Source organism: Symsagittifera roscoffensis, chromosome 1, assembly GCF_963678635.1.
Source record: "Symsagittifera roscoffensis chromosome 1, txSymRosc1.1, whole genome shotgun sequence".
NCBI lineage: Eukaryota > Metazoa > Xenacoelomorpha > Acoela > Convolutidae > Symsagittifera > Symsagittifera roscoffensis.
The window spans coordinates 5167422-5187801 of NC_087062.1; the positions used below are offsets into that span (position 1 = coordinate 5167422).

At 33.4% G+C, this 20380-nt stretch overlaps 1 protein-coding gene across 1 annotated transcript in view; it reads right to left on the reverse strand.

The window, feature by feature from the left end:
* LOC134853889 (beta-1 adrenergic receptor-like) overlaps positions 1 to 11812 on the reverse strand; it is a 32056-nt gene extending 20244 nt beyond the window's left edge. Inside the window, exons 1-3 of the mRNA XM_063869851.1 lie at positions 11171 to 11812; positions 9209 to 9479; positions 7276 to 7482 (exon numbers count right to left, since the gene is read on the reverse strand). Coding sequence (XP_063725921.1) covers positions 7276 to 7482; positions 9209 to 9479; positions 11171 to 11488 — 796 coding nt within the window. The 5' untranslated portion in view covers positions 11489 to 11812. The remainder of the gene's footprint in view (positions 1 to 7275; positions 7483 to 9208; positions 9480 to 11170) is intronic.
* Positions 11813 to 20380: the final 8568 nt, after the last annotated feature.

The following is a 20380-nucleotide window of genomic DNA, read 5'->3' on the forward strand; positions in this document are numbered from 1 at the left end:
TGAGCAAGCAGGCGTGCAAAAGCTTATTTTAGGGGCTTAAGAGCTTAAAATAGCTTAACTTAAGCTGCAAAAACTTAAATTTACTCGAGACGAAATATTTTTTGAGTATTTTAGGGCCTTTTTGAAATCAAAAATTCAAAAAACTGCAAAAAAAACTTAATGAGCATGCTTAATTTCTATTTTTTCGTTCAAACACTTTTATTCAACCACGCCAAAAAACGACAGCAGTTCGAAAAACTTTTTTGTTGTAATTTTTTAATACTATGGTCGGAACATTTTGTGCTACTTGCACAGTAATCGGCTGTTTTCGTTGCATCGAAATATTGAGCACTTAGTATGCAAAGAAATTTTAAAATAGAAATTTAATACTTTTGCGTGTTCGTTTGTGTGGTTCTAACAATTCACTCCAAGATTCAGCTGGAATTGAAAATAAAATTAAATTAAAAATTGAAAAATTGAAGTTCAGTGTCAAAAATTTTTGAGAAACTTGGTCAGTAAACCGAAAAAATGTGGACCATTTTGAAAGACAATGAATCTCAGATGGATGGGGGATGCTTTTTTAAAGGATTCAATCCCTTGCCAACGCGAAGGCTCCTCCCTATAGTAGTAGTGTATGACAACCATTTTTGGCTGACCGATCCTAAAAGGTTCTAAATGTATTCGGTACCAATTTATACTGATTTTGAGAAGAAGAAGAAGGGGGAAGGAGAAATTGCGCGCCACCTCTTGAAGTGAACTTGGTCAAAATTTTCCAATCACTGCTTAAAAGGCTTGGCTCTTTTTCTCTTTCACCTCCCCACCTCCTATAAGAATCAATTTTATGGTTTAAGGAGTGGTTTAACGAGGTTAAGTATGAAGACCAAAAAAACTTGTCATGGCTTAATTAAATTGATTACAATTGGACAATGTTAACAGAAAAATACATATAACATTTTACAGATAGGGGAAGAGGAAAACGAGCCAATGGTTTCAATATGATACCAAACATAAACCCCAACCTCCTTTCTTTGATATGTTGAAAATCAGGCAGAAAATCTGGTTTGAGCCATAGTTCTTCCCCGTCAGTTCGTGACTTTTTTGGGTTATCAGGGAAAACTGGTCATGGCACTACAATTAGTATGCGTTGTTTCGACCGCAGTTAACCAATTTAAACAATTAAAAATGAACACTTTTTTTAATTGCGGATCAACTGTACGATCTCATTCTCTAAATGAACAAATGTATGATTGGAATGCTCTTATATAACTGAATTATTGTATTTTCAAACAATTATCTCATATAAAACTGTTAGTTTTGTTTAAATCTAAGCTATACTTATAGCTATTCCCTGAAAAATCCATTTTTTATTCAGGGGCGGATTTAGGGGGGGGGGGGGTGACGGGCGTATGCTCTTTCTTCTCTCTCAGGGATTCGACCCCCTGCCGACCCAAAGTGTCCCTCCCCCTTTGGTACTTTTTAAGAAATCCATTTTTGGCCGACCGACCATAAAACTTTTCTAAATATATATACTTAACTTTGAGGGGGATCTCGGGCTTTTTTTTCAAAAATTTGCCTGCAGCGCAGAAAATTTTTCCAAACAGCGTCTGAAAGTTTTTCCGCCCTCCCTGCTCGAGAAAATCCTAGATCCGCCCCTGATTTTATCCCCTCCTAACCAATTTAGGGGGGTTATTGTACGATTGCTCCAATTTTTTTCCGAATTGTTTTTGTGGAAGTGGATTCAATTAGATAGTTAACTACAAGACTGAAGATTTTAAATCAAAATCAACGTTGTACTGGACATTCAGCAAAATTAGATTGTACTGGACATTCAGCTGGAATTATTGAAAAGATTTTTAAAGCTCTTTTACCTCTCCCCCCATTCCCTATGCAATTTTTTACGGCTCTTTTCCAGTTCCCCCCTTCAAAATACCGAGTTGTATGTTTGTTTTACGTGTTATTACGGCTAAATGCGTGAAGTTACGATGTACAGTATGAAAAACAAATTTGTTCACAATTGTCGATTTGTTCACCACGCCAAATTTCATTGCAATATGACAATGTTATATAAGCTTTTCAAAATTGATTTTGAAAGGGGGGGGGGACTGGAAAGAGCCATTTTTACGAATAAAAATACTGTTCACATAGTCCGATTGTTCTGAATGAAAATTGACATGCGGACTAATTAGGCTATGAAAAACATATTTGGTGCGCTTAATTAACCTTGTAAAACCACTCAATAAACCATAAAATTGATACTTGTGTGATTTTTTTGGGGGGAGGGGGGAGGGGGGGGGGGTAGTGGTTTAGGGGAGGAAAAAGAGCCAGTTTTTATTTCATATTTGACAAGGAGTGATTAATTTCATTTTTGTCTGAGTTGAAGTTCATAAAATCATCAATTTCAACCTGTTCACGTGATAGTACCCTGCCAAGACCCTTCTAGTTATTTTGGGTTTTCAATTTTGCAATAACATATTTTAAATTATGGATTAAAATGGAGCCGCAAATCCTGCCAAAGTTAATTTGTATTTATTAAAAACCTGGTTGAGTACCAGAAAAAAAATATTTTGGTAAATATTCCACGTGCGTTGGGGTTTTATTAGCGGGTTATAAAATGAGTGGGCGTTGGGCTCTTTTTCCTTTTTCCTTCACCCCCCCCCCCCCCCCCCCCCCCACCTCACATCAGTATAGATTTCATGGTGTAAGGAGTAGTTTTACAAAGTTAATTATGAAGACCAAATATGTCTGGCACAGCCTAATTAGTCCGCATTTAAATTTTCATAACGTTCGGGCAATGTGAACAGTTACTTTACTACTAAAAAACTGCAGATGGGGGGGGGGAAGGAAAAAGAGCCCATAGTTAATACTAAAAATACTAATAAAGGAAAAGTTTGGCTCTTTTCCCTTTTCCCCACACCTCACATAAACATCAATTTTTTGGTTTAACGAGTGGTTTTACAAGGTTAGTAATCAATACTAAATATGTTTGTCATGGCCTAATTAGTCCGCATGCCAATTTTTGTGATAATTGGATGTTGTCACAATGAGCAGAAAAGTTACTCATAAAGCTTCGCGTGTGTGTGTGTGTGGGGGTGGGGGGTTGGGTGGGGTGGGAGTCGGGCGAACGGAAAAAGAGCTAAAGGTTCAAAAGGTTCGAGTTTGATTGAAATTGGGTCGTTTCAAAGATGTGTCGTTTCAAAGATGTGTCGTTTCAAATATTATTCGAAGCCATAAATCCGACAAAATTTTAAAATCATTTTATGATTAAAAAAACAAATGAACAATGTGAACAGAAAAAAAACACTTTAAAAAAATTTGCAAGTGGGGGAGGGGGACGAAAAAAGAGTGGACGTCAAAACAGGGTTAATTGCTGTCGAATATCGAATGCTTCTTTTCCGCGAACAACTTTTCCACTCAGAAAAAGCAACTATAAAAACAAAAAGCAACAATAAAAACAAAAATTTCAAATGAGTGGGGGGGGGGGGTGTTGGAAAATATCCGGAAAATGGTAGCCATAAAAAATTTTGAAAAAATATTGAGAAATTTGAGCAAAAACTGTGAAAACTGTTATTAGCAAACCTAGCAACCAATTTGTAGAAAAATGTCTTCGCAGTTTCAACCTATTTCAACTGTATTTCAACCTTACAAACAACAGTAAAACCTTCGATAATAACAGGAACACATTTCATTTCAAAGAACCAAATCAGTTCTTGGAACCAAATATCTACTACCATATCAAGTTGTAACAAAAATATCAGCTCAGCACGGAGAACCACTTTTAAGTACCTATGGTTAAGACTTACATGCAAACCAATTTATGGTATTTGAAGAGCTGGAAAAAATCTTAGCACCATCGAGCAACAAGCACGGAGTAATCTGGGATTCGAACCCACGACCTTTCGACTGAGAGGCTGATGGATCCCATGCTTTTGGAAGATCAAGTAAAACTGTAACTGTTCTAGAACATTCTAGAATGGGAGTAAAATTTAGAGGGGAAACTGACGATTACCATACTAAATAATGCTTATCATAACAAATCACTTCACCTCTGATTCTAAATCAATCTATATCGATAAGCGCCCAAAATCTTTGCCCTTTATTTCAATTGCTTTCAAAAGCTGTTTTTGACGTCAAAGGCTTATTCTTCTGTTTTTTTTGGTTTATTTTTTTTTTTGCAAAAATGGAAGTTAATTTTTTTAAGGAGTGCTGTAGATGAGTTATGACTGACATTTAATTCAACATCTTCTAATTATTTACAGTGACAGGCCTTTTATTCTGTAGCAACAAATCAACGTGTACAAAATTGAATGAGTTATCATTTGACTGTCTTCTTAGAAATCAGTTCAACTCAATCATCAAGCGAAAAAACTGCGATCACGAGAATTTGGGTTGATAGAAGGCTCATATTGAATGGGTACTTTCTAGGGAACCTTTCAAATTTAGTAATACTTACGATTGCGAGAAATTGGATATTAGAGGCTCATTAAAGGGTTAGTTTCTAAGAAAATACTTCAATTTTAGAAGATTTTTTTTTCATGTGCGTCTGGCTAAATTATTTTTCCAATTAGTGTCGTTTTTCGGCTTGGTGTGATAAAGGAATCTTAGCGAAAAAAAAGAGCTTAAGCATTTTCGTCAGTCATGTAAAATATAAAAATTGGAACACAATTTTTGAAGACAAATAACAAGAAAAACAAAAAAATAAAAAAAGAATTAATTTTTCCAAAATAATTTTTCAAAATTTTTCTTCACATTTTTGAAGCTTTTGATCATTCAGATGAAGCTAAAAACTCCAAATACTAACTTCATTAGAGTAAAACTAAATTTGCAAGGCTTGAATTAAGCATAAATAAGCGGGAAAATTTTGATTCACGACTGAAAGGGCTTTAAAATGATATACCCAGTCCAATGATTATTTGTGGTAGCTGATTTTGCGAGGAAAACAAAAAAGACTGCTCGCTTGAGTTAAGACAAAAAATCAAAAATTTCAAACCGCTTTTTCTTAACACTGGGAAAACTTTTCGAAAATTTTTTGAGGTGGTCCGAATCGCGACTGAAAAGTCTTTAATATGATATATCACTCAACCCTGTACGATGATTATTTGTGGTAGCTGATTTTGCGTAGAAAACGAAAAGAAGAAAAAAAACTAACACACACTCGAATTAAAAACTCCTCCCCATTTTCAATGGTCTGAACAATAAAAGTATAAATTTGGCACACTAAACATTTTTCTAAGCATTTTACAAAACGCAATTTTTCTTGCATTGAAATTATTTGTTACCCATTAATATTAAAAATAAAACTATCAAAATTTTTTTAGTTTTGCTTCATATTTTTGTTTTTGGAGCAGAAACCGAAACTTTTCTTAAAATTAAACACTCAGTGTCAACCACAGCGGCAAAAACTTTGCAGAATAACTGCATTGAAAAATCACCATCAAAGCTAAAACATAAAATTTGCGCAGATGTGTATTAGAAAAACTAAATTCCAACTAGTTTGTAATTCAAAATTGTAACCTATTATAACTAAAACCTTATAGCCTTATAACTAAAAATTTTACTTATATAAACTGTATGTTTGAAAATTAGCTGTTTCTTGAAAAATTTAAATTTTTATCTCAAAACATAGCCAAACGGTTGTTGAATAAAAGTCAAAGAACACAAGGAAACGAAAAAAAAATTGACAGTTTTTTTGCAAAAAATTTAATTTAGGTATTTCAAAGTTAGAAAAGGTGTAGTTAAAGCTCTCCCAATTAAAAAACTAATTTATGATTGAAAAGTTAGACATATGTCTTAGAAAATAGACATAATGTTTCAGACACAAGAACAAAAAAAAAACACAATTATTGTTCCGACCATTGAAAATGGGGAGAAACTTTGTATTTGGATGTTTTTTTCTTTGTTTTCTATTCACAATTTTTAGTCGGAATGGCTCAGATGATAAATTCTTTAAAAACATTTTCGTTGTGACTTGAAAGACATTCAAAAATTTACAAGGACATCTTCCGTTGTCGAGAAAGATTTTTTAGGTTAATTTTTTTTGCTCTCCGTTCAAAATAATCTCAAATAAAAACTGGAGTGATTCAAATAATAAATCATACAAAAACCTTTTCCGTCATAATGTGTACAACTTTTAAAAAATTGTCTCGGTTTTGAGAAAAACTGGTTTGAAACTTTTGAGATTTAGTCTATTTTAGAGCAAGTGACCCGATCGAGTAAAGTTTTTTATACAAAAATTAGTCCTCCTTTAGACTGGTAAAATTTAGTTTCACTGAAAAAATTTGTTTTGAAAGCTTCAAGTAGCACTTCACTGGAAATAAAAAAAAATTTTATGAAAAAATGAAAATATAAAAAAATCTAGAAAAATAATAGGAAATAGTTTTTTTCGTATTTTTTCATTTGGTGAAAACAAAAAAAAATGTCGTCGCTTATGCTCACTTCATTAACTTTCTATGCTTTTATTTAGTTTTGGTGCCACACTGCGCACAAAAAAGCAAGGATAGCCGGTTACTGTGCAAGAAGCACAGAATGTTCCGACCACAGTCTTAAAAAAACACAAATATGTTTTCTCAAACTGGTGTCGTTTTTTCTGCATGTTGTGATAGAAAAATCAGAACGAAACAATAAAACTTAGGCATATTCGAGAGTCATAGTAAAATAGGTCAATTGGAAAACATTTTTTATTGCGGAATTGTTTTGAATATTCAAGTTTTTGATTCCCAAAATAGCGCTGAAAAACTCTAAAAACTACCTTACTTGAGTAAAATTATATTTTCAAGGCTTAAATTAAGCCTAAATAGGCTATTATAATTACTAGCTACCTTACTAATTAGCTCGAAGTTTGACCGAAAATCAAAAACTTCAAACCGGTTTTTCTCGACACTGAACTTTTTTGAAATTTTGAAGGTTAATTCGCATTACGATTGAAAGTGCTTTAATATGATACATCACATCAGTCAACCCTGTCCGATGATTATTTGTGGTAACTGATTTTGCGTGGAAACAAAAAGTTGAAAAAACAAACTAAACACACCAGAATACAAAGCTCCTCCCCATTTTCAATGGTCGGAACAATAATGAAAAATAAACTACTAAATGTGTAGTTTTTTTTATAAGTGTGCTCGGAACATTCTGTGTTGCTTGCACAGCAACTATCTTTGTTGTTTTGTTTTCATATTGTATGATAACTTGAAATTTGTCAAAATGTCAAATTTGTCAAATTTGGCTTGGCGTTGAACTTCAAGCTTCTAATCGTTCTAGAACATTCTAGAAAGTGGGCATGAATAATTAAAACAGACTTACATGTGCCCCCTCCAGTTCCTGTATGGCTCGAGGGTCCATGATGTGAGCGTCCATGACTGGTGTATGAGTGACTGGTCTGCATGTTGGCCACTATCTTCCGTCTCTCCCGACTGCTGCTCCTGATCTTCAAGCCGATGGCCACGTAGCAGAACAGGATGATCCCGCCCGGAATGATATACGCCACTGTGTACTGCACCATCAGCATCACTATAGTAAAAGAATAATCATAATCAACAAATAGGCTCTTTTCCAGTTTCCCCCCTTTCAAATTACAATTTGAAAAGCTTATTTAACCTTGTCATAATGCAATGAAATTTGGCGTGGTGAACAAATCGACAACTGTGAACAGATTTGTTCTTCATACTTTACAGCGTAACATCACGCATTCAGTAATAACACGTAAACAAACATAAAACTCGGTATTTTAAAAGGGGGGGGGGACTGGAAAAGAGCCAACGAATAATTAAATGAACTCTTTTTTATAAGTTGAAAAAGTTGAAAATGTTTTTAAAAGTCTATCATCAAGCATAGCCAACAGACGGTTGAAAAAGAGTCCAAGATTGCAAGGAAGCAGAAAAAATAACATTGGTTTGCGTTTCGCAAAACTTTAAGTTTTCGAATTTCAAAGATTTTTTAAATTTTAATAACAACTTATGATCGACTTTTTTTTGATAAGATTGAGAGAAATTTGGATCAATAAGTAAAGTTATTATTTTTCAAGCAAATCTAAAAATTTAAATTCTCATTTGAAAACAAGAAATTTATTAAGTTTTTCGGACTTTTACACTTTTGCTGTTCGATAGCGGAGTTACCCTTGCCACAAAAAATGAACTGAACTTAAAAAAAATCAAATGTCAAACAGCGAAAAATCAAATTTGAGCTAAAACAAGTTTTGAGAATTTTCCTGGAAAATAACTAATCATCAAGACCCATTTATACTGGGCGACCTTGAAAACGTAATAGCAAAACTTTGATGAGTCGAAAATTTTTCAAGATGATTTTTTCGAACTTTAAAAAGCGACAATAGCAAAAATAGCAACAGAATTTGGTTCATCGAGTTTTCGCTGCTGCGATTTCATTGTGGCCAAGGATATAAAAGCCCAGTGCCATTGACCTTTAATAACAGAAGAACTAATTTTTATAAAATAAATTAAGTAAATAGTCACATAATCCCATTTTAGAATAACATCAAAATGACTAGAATGGGATTATGTGATTACTTTTGCAACTCGTCTTCGTTTTCTTTTCTATTAATTACGCCCAACAAAATGCCATTAGGTATTAGAATCTCCTTAAATGTCATCGTTCTCAGCAAAAAAGGAAAATAGTAGCTAGATTCAGTTGGCACATGTTTAAACACTAATTCAGTTCTTTGCACGGGTAGGTTGTTGGTATTAAGCACCGTAGGGATAGTTAAAACGACAGTTAAAACTCAACAAATTTTTTTCTTTTTTTTTCGGGAGATCTCGGAAAACCAATTTGATGGATTGCCAAATTTAAAAAAAATTTGAAAATTAAAAAAAAAAATTTAAAACCTAAAAAATTGCCAAATTTAAAAAAATTTCGAATATCTGCCCGTTGTAATCAGTTGAAAAAAAAATAGTTTTGCTCAATTTTTCAATTTAAATTGAAAAAACAATCAAGTCCAGCTCTCTATCAGAGACCGATTAGATATAGTCGGGGCTGGTTGAGGTGAACTTGGTTGAGGTGCTTACTTTTTTTCAGGAACCTGAACATTTTACAACCCAAAGAGTTGAATTAACAAAAAATTCTCTAAAGGCGCCTCCGACAAAAATATAGAAGATAATCGTTGAATTAGAAGAAAAAAGTCCCTTACCTATTTTGTTTTTTTTTTCTTATGGAGGGAGCGTGTGAGTATCTAGCCATAATAAATTATAGTTATTATCATTTATTACTTATTATTATAACTAACTTCTTATGAAGTGAATGTGTGAGTATCTGGCCATGCATGAGCTGAATCCGACAATCCACTGGATCTCCGCCGCTTGGGTCCACATGATGACAAACAGACCCATCAGAACCAGCCAGTACCCGCCTAGGAGACAGAACAGGATTTTGCCCAGTCGCCCCCCTCGGCAGTGATAGTAGAGTGGCCTTGTTATGGCCATGACCCGGTCCACTGCTGCCATCATTATGGTCGTGGACTGCACGCCATACAAGAAGTTGTTGGTGAAGAATTGCAGCTGAAATGAAAGTGGAAATATTTTGCTCTGAACTTTTTCTGCAGAAATCAACTCTACAATTCCAAACGCAGGGAAGAAAACAAAGAAAAAAATGCGCTGATAAACGTTTAAGGCGCCGGTTGACTCACATGATAGCTGAACCTTTTATCGTACCACAACAAGCATATTTCATTCTAAGACTAATTCGATATTTCGAAAATTTGACCGACAGGAAAAAGAGTATTGGCACGAGGATTCTGCCTTTAAAATGTTTCTTTTTCAAGATTAACAAAAAAGTTTTTTTCCTGATTATTTAGAAAAAACTATCCATTTCAATTTTTAAAATATTGAGTTACGAAGTCTTAATAACAAGTGACAGTTCACGTGACCACCCATACCACGTGATCAAAAACACGTGACCACTCATGTTCTAACTTGAGGAGCATAGGGTTTTTGCACCGAAAACCAAGCATCAACTACGTAAGATTGCGTACTTAAATTGCATATCTTAAGTCATAAAAGCAACAAGAGTAGCCGGTCGCTGGATGAATACTAAAAAAAGTGGCGTCTACTAAAAATGTGACATCTATCTATAAAATACACAAATAATAATAAAATATAGAGTTTTTTAATTAAATGATTTTAAAACATATTTTGTAATCCATTTACTACCAGAAAAACGAAAAAAACTTCTTCGTAGAAGGAAGTTTAACACTGAATGATTATTTTTATTCTCATTTTGACTTTGGTTGGAGAAAAAATAACAGCTGTTTTCTTGACACCGAAAATTTTCTGAGATAGATTATTTGGATCGGAAAAACAAACGTGTAAAATCTTTCCTTATTTTGCCTCATTCTAACCCGTATGGAATTTTTCAGCTAATTAAAAAAAATAGAGAACATTTTTCACTCTGTTTCATAGTTTTTTTGATAGTCACTAGTCACTCTTTGATAGTGATCCGAACAGAAAAATCATTCTTATCAACTCGGAGTACTCCTTTATGCCTATGCTCATTCCAATTTTATTGATTCCTATTCAAAAACATTGTTTGGAAGAAGCGTACAATTAAAGTCTTCGTGAAATAATTGAAGTGGAAGTATTCGATTGAAAGAAATTTTTTCGACAACTTAGTCGATTTTCTTCCGTCGCCGATACTCAATTAATTGGAACCTTAGAAAATAGACAAAATGGAGTTTTCTTAAATACCCCTGCGGCGCAGAAAGTTTTCAGGAAAATTTTTGTGTAAATTTTCAGGAGAAGGTCGAAAAATTGATTTTATTGACCTAAAAAATCAAAACAAGATTTTTATAAATTTTTTGAAAATCCGCCAGCCATACCCCCCTCCCCCCAACCCAAGGAGAAAATCCTAGATTTCATCCTGGTTTGAATATAGTTCAGTTTGAAATTAAATTAAAATAGGAAATCAAAAAACCGGATCAGAAAATCATATTTCTACTTATATTTTGCGAAATCCAATTTAACAAGCTATATTTGCTCGCTGCGGAACACGCAACAAAACAAATGTGACACAAAAATTTACATTTCAGATATTTGTACGCGGAATTCTCGTAATTTTTGTTAGTGGAATCCACTTACATTTTGGAACATGTTTAATGACTTGTCTCTGGAATCCTGGAACATGCAGACACAAAATTGTGCGCCTATCCAGTACACATTTTGGACTCGTAATGATGTTCAAATAGCAAACTAACCTGACAAAATATTCCAAAAGGCTGCAAATCTTTGTCAAAAATCTTCCCCCCGAGCTCGCCAATGCTGTATCCCTGGTCAAACAACGCAATCAAAATATCCACAGAAGATAGAACAAGCATCAGGAATCCAGGGGTTCGGTGGAGTTTCGGGGTTCGGAAGATGACCAGAAGAACTATACTGCTGCTGATTAGAACCAGAATAGCTACTGGAAGCAGAAACGAAACTTCCGCTATATTTAACCACAGAGGCGAGTGAGTTAGCGGCGACGAACCGCCACCAGTAGTGCTGTCAGTATCGTTCGTAGTTTCGTTCGTCATTTTTTTTCTCGTTGTTTTTTGAGTTATTCAACAAAGTTTGTTCACGTTTTTTCAATAACTAGCCATGATAATTTGATCAAATTGTGAATTAAATTTGGATCAGATTTCCCGCAAGCAAATTATTCAATTTTATATTGTAAAAACAGTGAATTAGAAATGTATAAGGGTAATCACGATGATAAATAATGATAATTTGGGCTTTCGCTCATCCGCTTGGCTCATAATTCATCGATCAATTTGCAAATTCGTCAATTAGCGCCAGTCTAAACACAACGTCAATAGTAATTTTGATGAGAAGAACAACTGAAAACTGAAGGAAAGAAAAAAATTTAAATCAGAAAATAGATTACAACTTGATGGTACGTTGTCGGAATTTATCAAAAAAGAAGAAAAACTAAATTCATCCAATAGAATTTGAATACAGTAGAGATTAAAAATGCGGCAGCTAGACAAATAGCACAAATACAACTGCGATAAGCTGAGCATCCTGTATAAAAAAGTCAATTATCCTCCCGACTTGAATTTGTTGTCGATATTATTTCAGGCGTGATTGAAAAATGTAGTCGGGAAAAGATTGATTGTTTTTTGAAAAAGTAACTGGATATCCGGTACTTAATAAATAGAGATTTTTCGTTCGAAAACGAATGTTCGAGCATCAACCTTAGGAAAACGTCAGAATAGTTCAAAATAGCTCATAACCAACTGCGAGAAATGTTTCGTAAAAAATGTACCAAGAAAAAGAAGTTGCGAAGGCTTTAAAGTTTCAGAAGGAAAATTTTTCCCTCTATTTTCGAGTGACTTAATCAAATTTTTGAGCGCACTCATAAATACATTGCTGTCCAAACTTTTTCTCCTTTCTTTCTAATTTTCTAAAAAAAACGCAAGAATTGAGAAACAAAACGTATAACGTCACAAACCTTTTCTGAATTGAAACGTGACAATAAGCTTACTAAAAAAACTGACCTATTTTCTTGTAGTTCTTTTTCTAAGACCAAAATAAATCTTTAAACAGAAAAATTAGTTTTCGGTCCTTTTAAATTAGTTTGTACTCAACCCAAAGGCCTATCTCGAACAATCTTTTTATGTTGGGCACTGAACATTTCGGTTTAGCTCTATGAAAATCCAATCACAAAATGAGCACCTTATATCGGGAGTGAAGCATTCTGCAAGCACATTGCGACAAATTTGGTTTTTTTGCAAAATGTTTATTTTCGAAAAAATGTTTAAGCTAGATTTTTTTATCAATGAGCTAGATTTTTTATCAGTTATCTTAAGCATAGCCTGGGCCAAGTTACTCGACTTATGTTTCAATTTTTGCGCTAGAAATTTTGGATGTTTCAAGCGTCCTAAACAAAAATACATTTTATTTGAATTTGTTGACCAAATAATGTTAAGTTTCGATTTTTCGAACCAAAGAAAAGAAACTCCCGACTCTGATCTGCCCAAAACCGATCTTTTTGGACCGGCTTGACCAAATATAGGTGTATACCAGGGGCGGATCTAGGATTTTCTTTTTTTTAGGTCGGCCAAATTGATTTTCGGAGCTCTCCTAAAGCGCTAAGCACTAAAAAGACGCTGTTTTGGTCAAATTTTCTGCGCGGCAGGCAAATTTTTGAAAAAACAAGTCAAAAAAGCCGTTTTTGGGCACTTTTTGGAAAACTTTCACAAAAAAATCGCGTTTTTTTGGCGCGCGCCCCCCCTCAAAATTAGTATGTATTGGCGCCTAAGGCGCCTTTAGAAAAATTTAAGGGTCCGTCGGTCAAAAATGGATTTCTTAAAAATTACCAAAGGGGGGACCCTTTGGGTCGGCATGGGGTCGAATCCCTGAGGGGAAAGGGGCGTCCGCCCCCCCCCCCCCCTAAATCCACCCCTGGTGTATATTGAGTTTCACTGTCATAAACTGTTTGCTATTTTGCTTGGCTCAACTCAGACTTGTTTCGAACGGCTCGATCAAAATCGAGTCTGTACGCCAAGTAGACTTTCTATAGTGATTCGAACAAAAGCTTGTACTAAATTCAAAAAGAAGACATTTATTATGTATGTGATTACTATCTAAATACTGAAGTTATAAATTTTTCATACGGTGGTCGACATTCCAACTCTGTTTAGCCTATATTTCAAATGTGCTTGACCTGTTTTCCTTGTGCCTTAAAGAAATTAGTAGAATTAGCAAAAAAAAAACTAAATTCTGGCAGTTAAAACTAAATTTTTCCACCAATATTTTCCACTGCTGCATTGTATTTTAAAAAACTTAACAAAAAATATTGGTCCTAAAAAATTCGAGGAAATTTTGCAAAAAAAAATTTCTACAAACTTTCTACGAATTTTTTTTCGCTCATGGAAGTTCTTAAAACCTTCCTAAAATTTTATTCTAGAACATTTCTTGTAAACGCTTTACGGCAAGTAAGTCTTTTCAATTGTTCGCTTATTTTTAAATTAAGTTTGAATCAAAATCTTTCTAAAAAATAGGCAGTGTTTGACTTATATTTAAAAGGTGATCGACTAATGCTCCGTCTGAGCTCGTTTTATGTCTCAAGTTTTCTGACCAAATTGGGTACATTTTAACTGTGCTTAATCCTCGTTTGGAATTTCTGGATCCCCCAAATGAAGTATGTTTCATTTTGTCATTGACTTAATGTCACTTTTCGACCGCTGATTTATATTTTTAATCGCAAAACAGAACTTCTCGAATTTGAAAATCAAATCAAAAATCGAGTGCCCGGGAAATATCGCAATGACAGTTACAAATTTATATACCACCAAAATTTTAAGCAGCACGACAGTTACGCTAATAAATGTGTAGGGTTTCTTAAAATCATCCAACAAAATGAGCCTCTTGTTGCTAATTAGCTGCGGTGAAGTTCACTGGGTCATTTCGATCAAAAGAAGAAAACCTATAAGATACATTTTGGAGATATAATTGCTTACTAAAAAAATAAATTTGGAGGTAAAATTATCATCCCTTATGAAATAAAACCGCTTGTGGTACGGAAAAAATAGGTTCTTTAATTTTTTTTCCAATTTCTAATAACCTTTCACTTTTAGCCCGATCATTGATTTGAACTTATTTATAGAAAAAACATTCAACTGATTTATTAATGAACTTGTGTAGCAGTATTTTAATTTGCTTCATTTGATTTTTGTTTCAGAGTAAAAAAACGGTCACAAAAAACTAATTGAACATATGGAATTAAAAATCAATCATTTCTAATCATTGGTACTGAATACAATTTCATTTCATTTTTGTTGACAATGAACCAAAAAATCAAAAGTATAAGCTAAAACGACTTGAAAAGCAACTGGGGGAAAAGTAAGAAAATAAGGCACCCTAGAAATAGTGGATTTTAATTTGCCTAGACAAAACTCAAGATTAATTTTCATCAAAAAATTACCTGAGAAAAACCAAGAAGAACCAGCTGTCACAAATTCATATTCAATTTAGGGTCTTGTTAGCTATTTCCCCCCTTATTGCAATAGAGGGGGGGGATAGTTAACAAGGTACAAAGTTCGTATATGCTTAACTGTTCAATTCTTTCTTTATAGGGGGATATTCGTTACAAGGTACCATAACAAGATCCCAATTTGTGTTTTCTCTTATTCAAAAACCTTTTCACTTTGCATACTCATTCTATCGACATATTTTTGGATTTGAGAATTCATGTTCACTTGGAATAAAGTTGGGATAAATTTAGGATAAATTTGGGATATCTTAAAACTAGAAAAACTTCGAAATTTGGTAAAGATTCAAATAATCCAATCTTAACTCTTGGCAGATTCCGTAGTTTTGCCTGCCCCACGGCAGAAAATAGGCCTACGGGTTGAAGTTTTTAAAATATAACTCAATGCATGTTTATTCGCTAGTATATATACATGTGGACTGGTGGCTACCACCCAGGTTGTCCAGCTCCTGTCAATAATTAAAACACTGCATTGTCAATAATTAAAACACTGCTTTGTCAATAATTAAAAATTATGTACCACTTATGGCCGATGCGTATTGCCTCAACCATCCTCGCTTTGAAAAAAAAGGTTGAGCTCGTTTTTAGAATCAAAAAGTATGTAAATATTTGAGATCAACTTTATGGTAGATTTTTTTTTAAATTTAGATCTAGAATATATCAACAATAATTCGATTTAAATTTAAATCGATCGAACAAAGCTGCTCGTATCAGGGTAAAGGCTTGAATGTTCTGACTGCCTTTTAAGACCTATGGAGAAGTAATAACATGAAAAAATTAAATGTAATAAAAAATGAACTTTTTTTAAAAAGTTTGAGACTTTTGGGAAAATCATCCCCCCACATGCAATATTAAGTACAAGATGATAAGTTTCGCTCTTAGCAGCAAACCAATTATGGAAAATATGCTTCCTTCAACACATTTGGAACAATTTTTGAGACGGATTAAACCTCCGCTTACGCGTTAGTAGCGCGAAATATATCGTGCGTTAATTGTACCAAAATGGCCAAAATGGCTATTTTTAAACCCCCATAACTTAACGAAATATGATCACATGTGAAATATTTTCTTACAATTAAGCTCAATACAACAATACTGAAAGATAAAAAACAATTCCGTCAAAAATGGCTTCTTAAAAAGTCGAAATTTGTCTGAAAAAAAAAAAAACACCTCGAGCACAAATATTCCGTTATTTTCGTTACAAAAGTCAGTACAATAAAAGTAATTATGCTTGATGATTTCCATAAACTAAAAAAAAGAGCCTGATTCAACAAATAGACTGCTGTAACCAATTTAGAACGATTTATAAGACGGAATAAAACTGCGCTTAATCTTTAACAACGCAAAATATATCGCGCAATATTTTTTCCAAATTGACATATTTGGCAGTCTTCAAACCCCATAACTCAACAGAAATCGATCGCAGATGAGATATTTAGTCAGTGCTCAAAAACACATAGTCAAATCTGTCAAATGTTCCTTGTTAAAAAGTCGAAAGTTGTCTGGAGCAAAAAAACCACCCCGAGCACAGATATTCCGTAATTTTTGTCGTAAGTTGAAACAACAACCTAAATCGATTCTAAATTGATATGAAATAGAAATTTTGAATCAATTCAACCGGGTTATAATCCATTTTCACAGTGCGAGTCACCCTGTCCCCATCGCACTCAAGCAAAAATGAAAAGTATATTAGAAATTTTAGATTTTAATTAATTTTTCTGTCCTAGGGTGAATATGGATGGCAAAAAACATAAGCTTACTCGTATCAATGCAAAGTTCTGAATGTTCCGACTACGTTTTGACATCTATAAAAAAGTGTACAATTGTGAAAGATGAAAAAAACTTTCAAAAAACACGTAAAGTTTTATTTTTTGTCGTTGATGTTTTTGGAATTCATCCCATCGAACGCTATGTAAGGTGACAGCAATATTTTTTGCATTTAGAAAAAAATTAAATCCACCGGGTTAAATCTCCTTTTACGCGTTACATATACAAAATATAGCATAAACAAAATCGAGCGTTAAGTTTGCAAATTTGACAATTCTTAAACCCCAATAATTGTAAAAAAAAAAAGGGGTTTACAATTAAGTTTCAGCTCGGGGCATTAAAATATTTTTAAATTATTTAAAAGTTCTTTCAAAATGGCTACATAAAAAGTGTATACTTGTATGGAGAAAAAAAACCACCCCGAGCACAAATAGATTGTCACTTTCTTCGAAAGTCGATTTAACAACCAACTGACCTTACTCTACAAACTCTTTATTTTCATTGTGGCAGGACAAAAAAATAGCAAAAAAATTGTAGTTAATTCTGTCAGAGAACTATGAAAATTATTAACAAAAACTGAACCAAAATGAAGCTTACCGGAAACGAAGGCTATGACCGAAATAAAGGTTGTGTTGTCGTCACTTAACAATGTTACGTCTAATATCCCATATTTGTAGTTTTGCATCGACGTCAAAATTCAGTTTGTTGGTCACGCCCACTTTGCTTTTCGTTTAATTTCCTAGGCCCCGCAATTTAAGACCCATAGCAGCAACTTTCCCACATTAACAAAAAAACAGCAGTCATAGACTTTCAGAGTTCACCAAATAATGTGAATTTTTTCAAATAAAGCCAAAAACGTCGGACAGAAAAATCAACTGCACAAAAAATTTTCTCTTCTGCGAATTGCGTAACTAATACTGTAGTTTATACTGTAAAACTTTTGTTAACATTATTTGAAAACATCAATTTTTTTTGAAGAAATAAGTGGTGTTTTGTTTTTGCCAAAAAAAACAGCCATGTCAAATCGCGCAGTTCATTTTCAAAAAGTAATAGCCAAGGCTAGCTGAAATTGAAAATTTTTAAACCACAAGCCAAAGAAAACTTTTACCATGCAAAACTTTATTGGGATTTCACTTATATTCCTTTTTTTCGGGAAAGGATGTCTCTTAATCTCAAGCATAGATCGCAAATCATGATGGGTTGGGAAAAAAAGACTTTTCAACAGCGAAGCGGAGAGCTTAGACCCTTCATCAACGCTCACTGCTAAAATTGAATTTTAAACTGAGATTGGTTACAATTACCAAGTAGTCTCAAATGACTACCTTTGTAATTTTCACCTATCCTTGAAAAATAAATCAGTTGAATAGACGTCGCTGATTAAACTCGAAAAAAAATCAGCTAACAAATGTTGTGAACAAATGTTGATTTCCAAGTTGCCCTAGTTATAATGCTATACTCATCCGATATTGGAAGTAAAAGATATCCAAGATATGCACGAGGAGCAGGTTTTCAAAAAAATTAGAAAATTTCTTACACCTATACTGTTCAAACAATTTGATTCTCATAGTTCTCCCAAGATAATCATATGACCCTAATTGGCAAAAAAAACAAAGAGGATGCTCTACTATAAACAAATATAAAAAATATAAACACACGTTTTTTTGCTGCGAAAAAAAGAAATATATTCAGCGATTCGATCTTTTTTAAAAAAATGCAGATAAGAAAAACAATTAGATACTTTTTGGTACCAGTAAACAATATCCAACTTTAGTTAACAAGCACGTTTTTTTCCAATGTCAATGAACACAAATTATCAGAAAAGTGAGCTCAAAAAATCAATTTACTAAACCGAAAACTTCCATTTCGCGAAAGTTTTTTTTTTGGGGGGGGGCTAACAAAAAAACAAGTGTTCATGACCGACACTTTTCTATCGTGATTTCATCTGCATTTAAATCAACGAGTTGAATAATTATTGTCGATATAAATTTTCGTTTTCATAGAATTATTCAAATTTTTATGATGTAGTTTAGTTTTGATAGCTTCCGTTGTTAGAACGCGCAAAAAGGAAAAATAGCTGAGTTAAAGTAATGAACTGTTTTATGAAAGAAAAAATTCCGTTTGCAGTTTGCCCCTATCTTATTTTAATTGATAAACCCGTTACCAACAAATAACTTCTCGTATATTGAGTAATAAGATTTATTTCTCATAAAGCTCGTAAATTAAATAGGCTTACTAAATTATTTAATGTTCCGACCACTGAAACTTGGAAAAAATAAAGGTCAGCAGGCTTATAATTTTGAAAAGAGACGTTAAAAAACTGTTCAAAAATCTCTTTGAATTACCTGATATTGCATGAAAGATCTTGTACCAATTAAAAGCTGAATATTTTTTAAGAAGCAGCAGTTATCGATTTTAAGCGCAGCTACTGGGCCTGATTAGCATTGATGAATCACGATCTGATCAGTGCGACTTAAATGCTGATCAAAACTGATTCAGCTATGAGTAATTTTGCTGTTTTTTTTTCTTCAAAATAGTACAAAAAATATATCTCGCAACCTGAAACGAACCCTAAATCTACATGTCTCTAGCCGCACAATTATCTTCTGCGTGGTCGTCCTCACTGAACGGACTAAGCTGATAACTAAGCTACCATCATTAAGCTGATAATAACTATTCAATCATGATACTTTTTTATAATGCTTACGATGCCCCTTCAAGTTTGACAAATTTTATCGCAGATTTTTCTCTGATTGGATTAGTCCAAGGAAATATTACTTTTAGCCGAGAATCACCAAAAAAAGATCCCTAATTTGGCGCTGAACAATTTATCCATGAAACAACATTCTATCAGCGATGACAATCGATGTTATTGTGTGACGAATGATGATTGCCTCAAAACGTTGAATGCATAAACTTTCTAGACCAACGTCATCAAACAATTAAAAACAAAAACAATCTCCGAATTTCAAAAAAATCTTTTAAATTGATAAACTAAAACTTTGCTTTAAACTAGTTTATAGGCTCTGCTACTTTTCTGCTTTGTTTACTCTCAATTTTTTTATAACTCGTTTTTTTTCCACTGGAGTTAATTTTTGTTTTCTTTGTGATACGCCTCAGACAGTTATCAACTATTTTTGCTATCACAAAGAATCACGACGACAAATTAATGAAGCCCTGTTGAAATCCATTCAAAGATAAGTAATTAGCAAAAAAATACGGAAACTCTTATCGGATATTTTGGATATTTATTGATTAATTCAAAGGAAAATTTAGTACAAAATTACCAATTTTTATAGGAAGTGACATTAAAGAAGAAACTAAATTAATCGAGTTAAATAGGAAAACTGAAACTTGAACTGTAATATAACCAAGAGCTGAAAATCGAAATGAAATCTAACGTCAGATTACAATTTTAGGTCACTAAACGCTATTTTCCTGCAGAAGCTTTATAGTAAGCTTTTCATTTTTTTGAATCTCTTGAATTGATTTTTTTGTATCTTTCTCATTTCATTGAAACAAGTTAGCAAAAAGCAAGAAACTGAAACAAAAAATTTTCGAAAAAGGCAACTGTTGTGATCTTACATCAGGTTTTGCAATTATTGCAAAAACATACTTAGTTAATTAACCGGTCACTCATATATGACCTTCATGAGCCATTCTCTCCGGC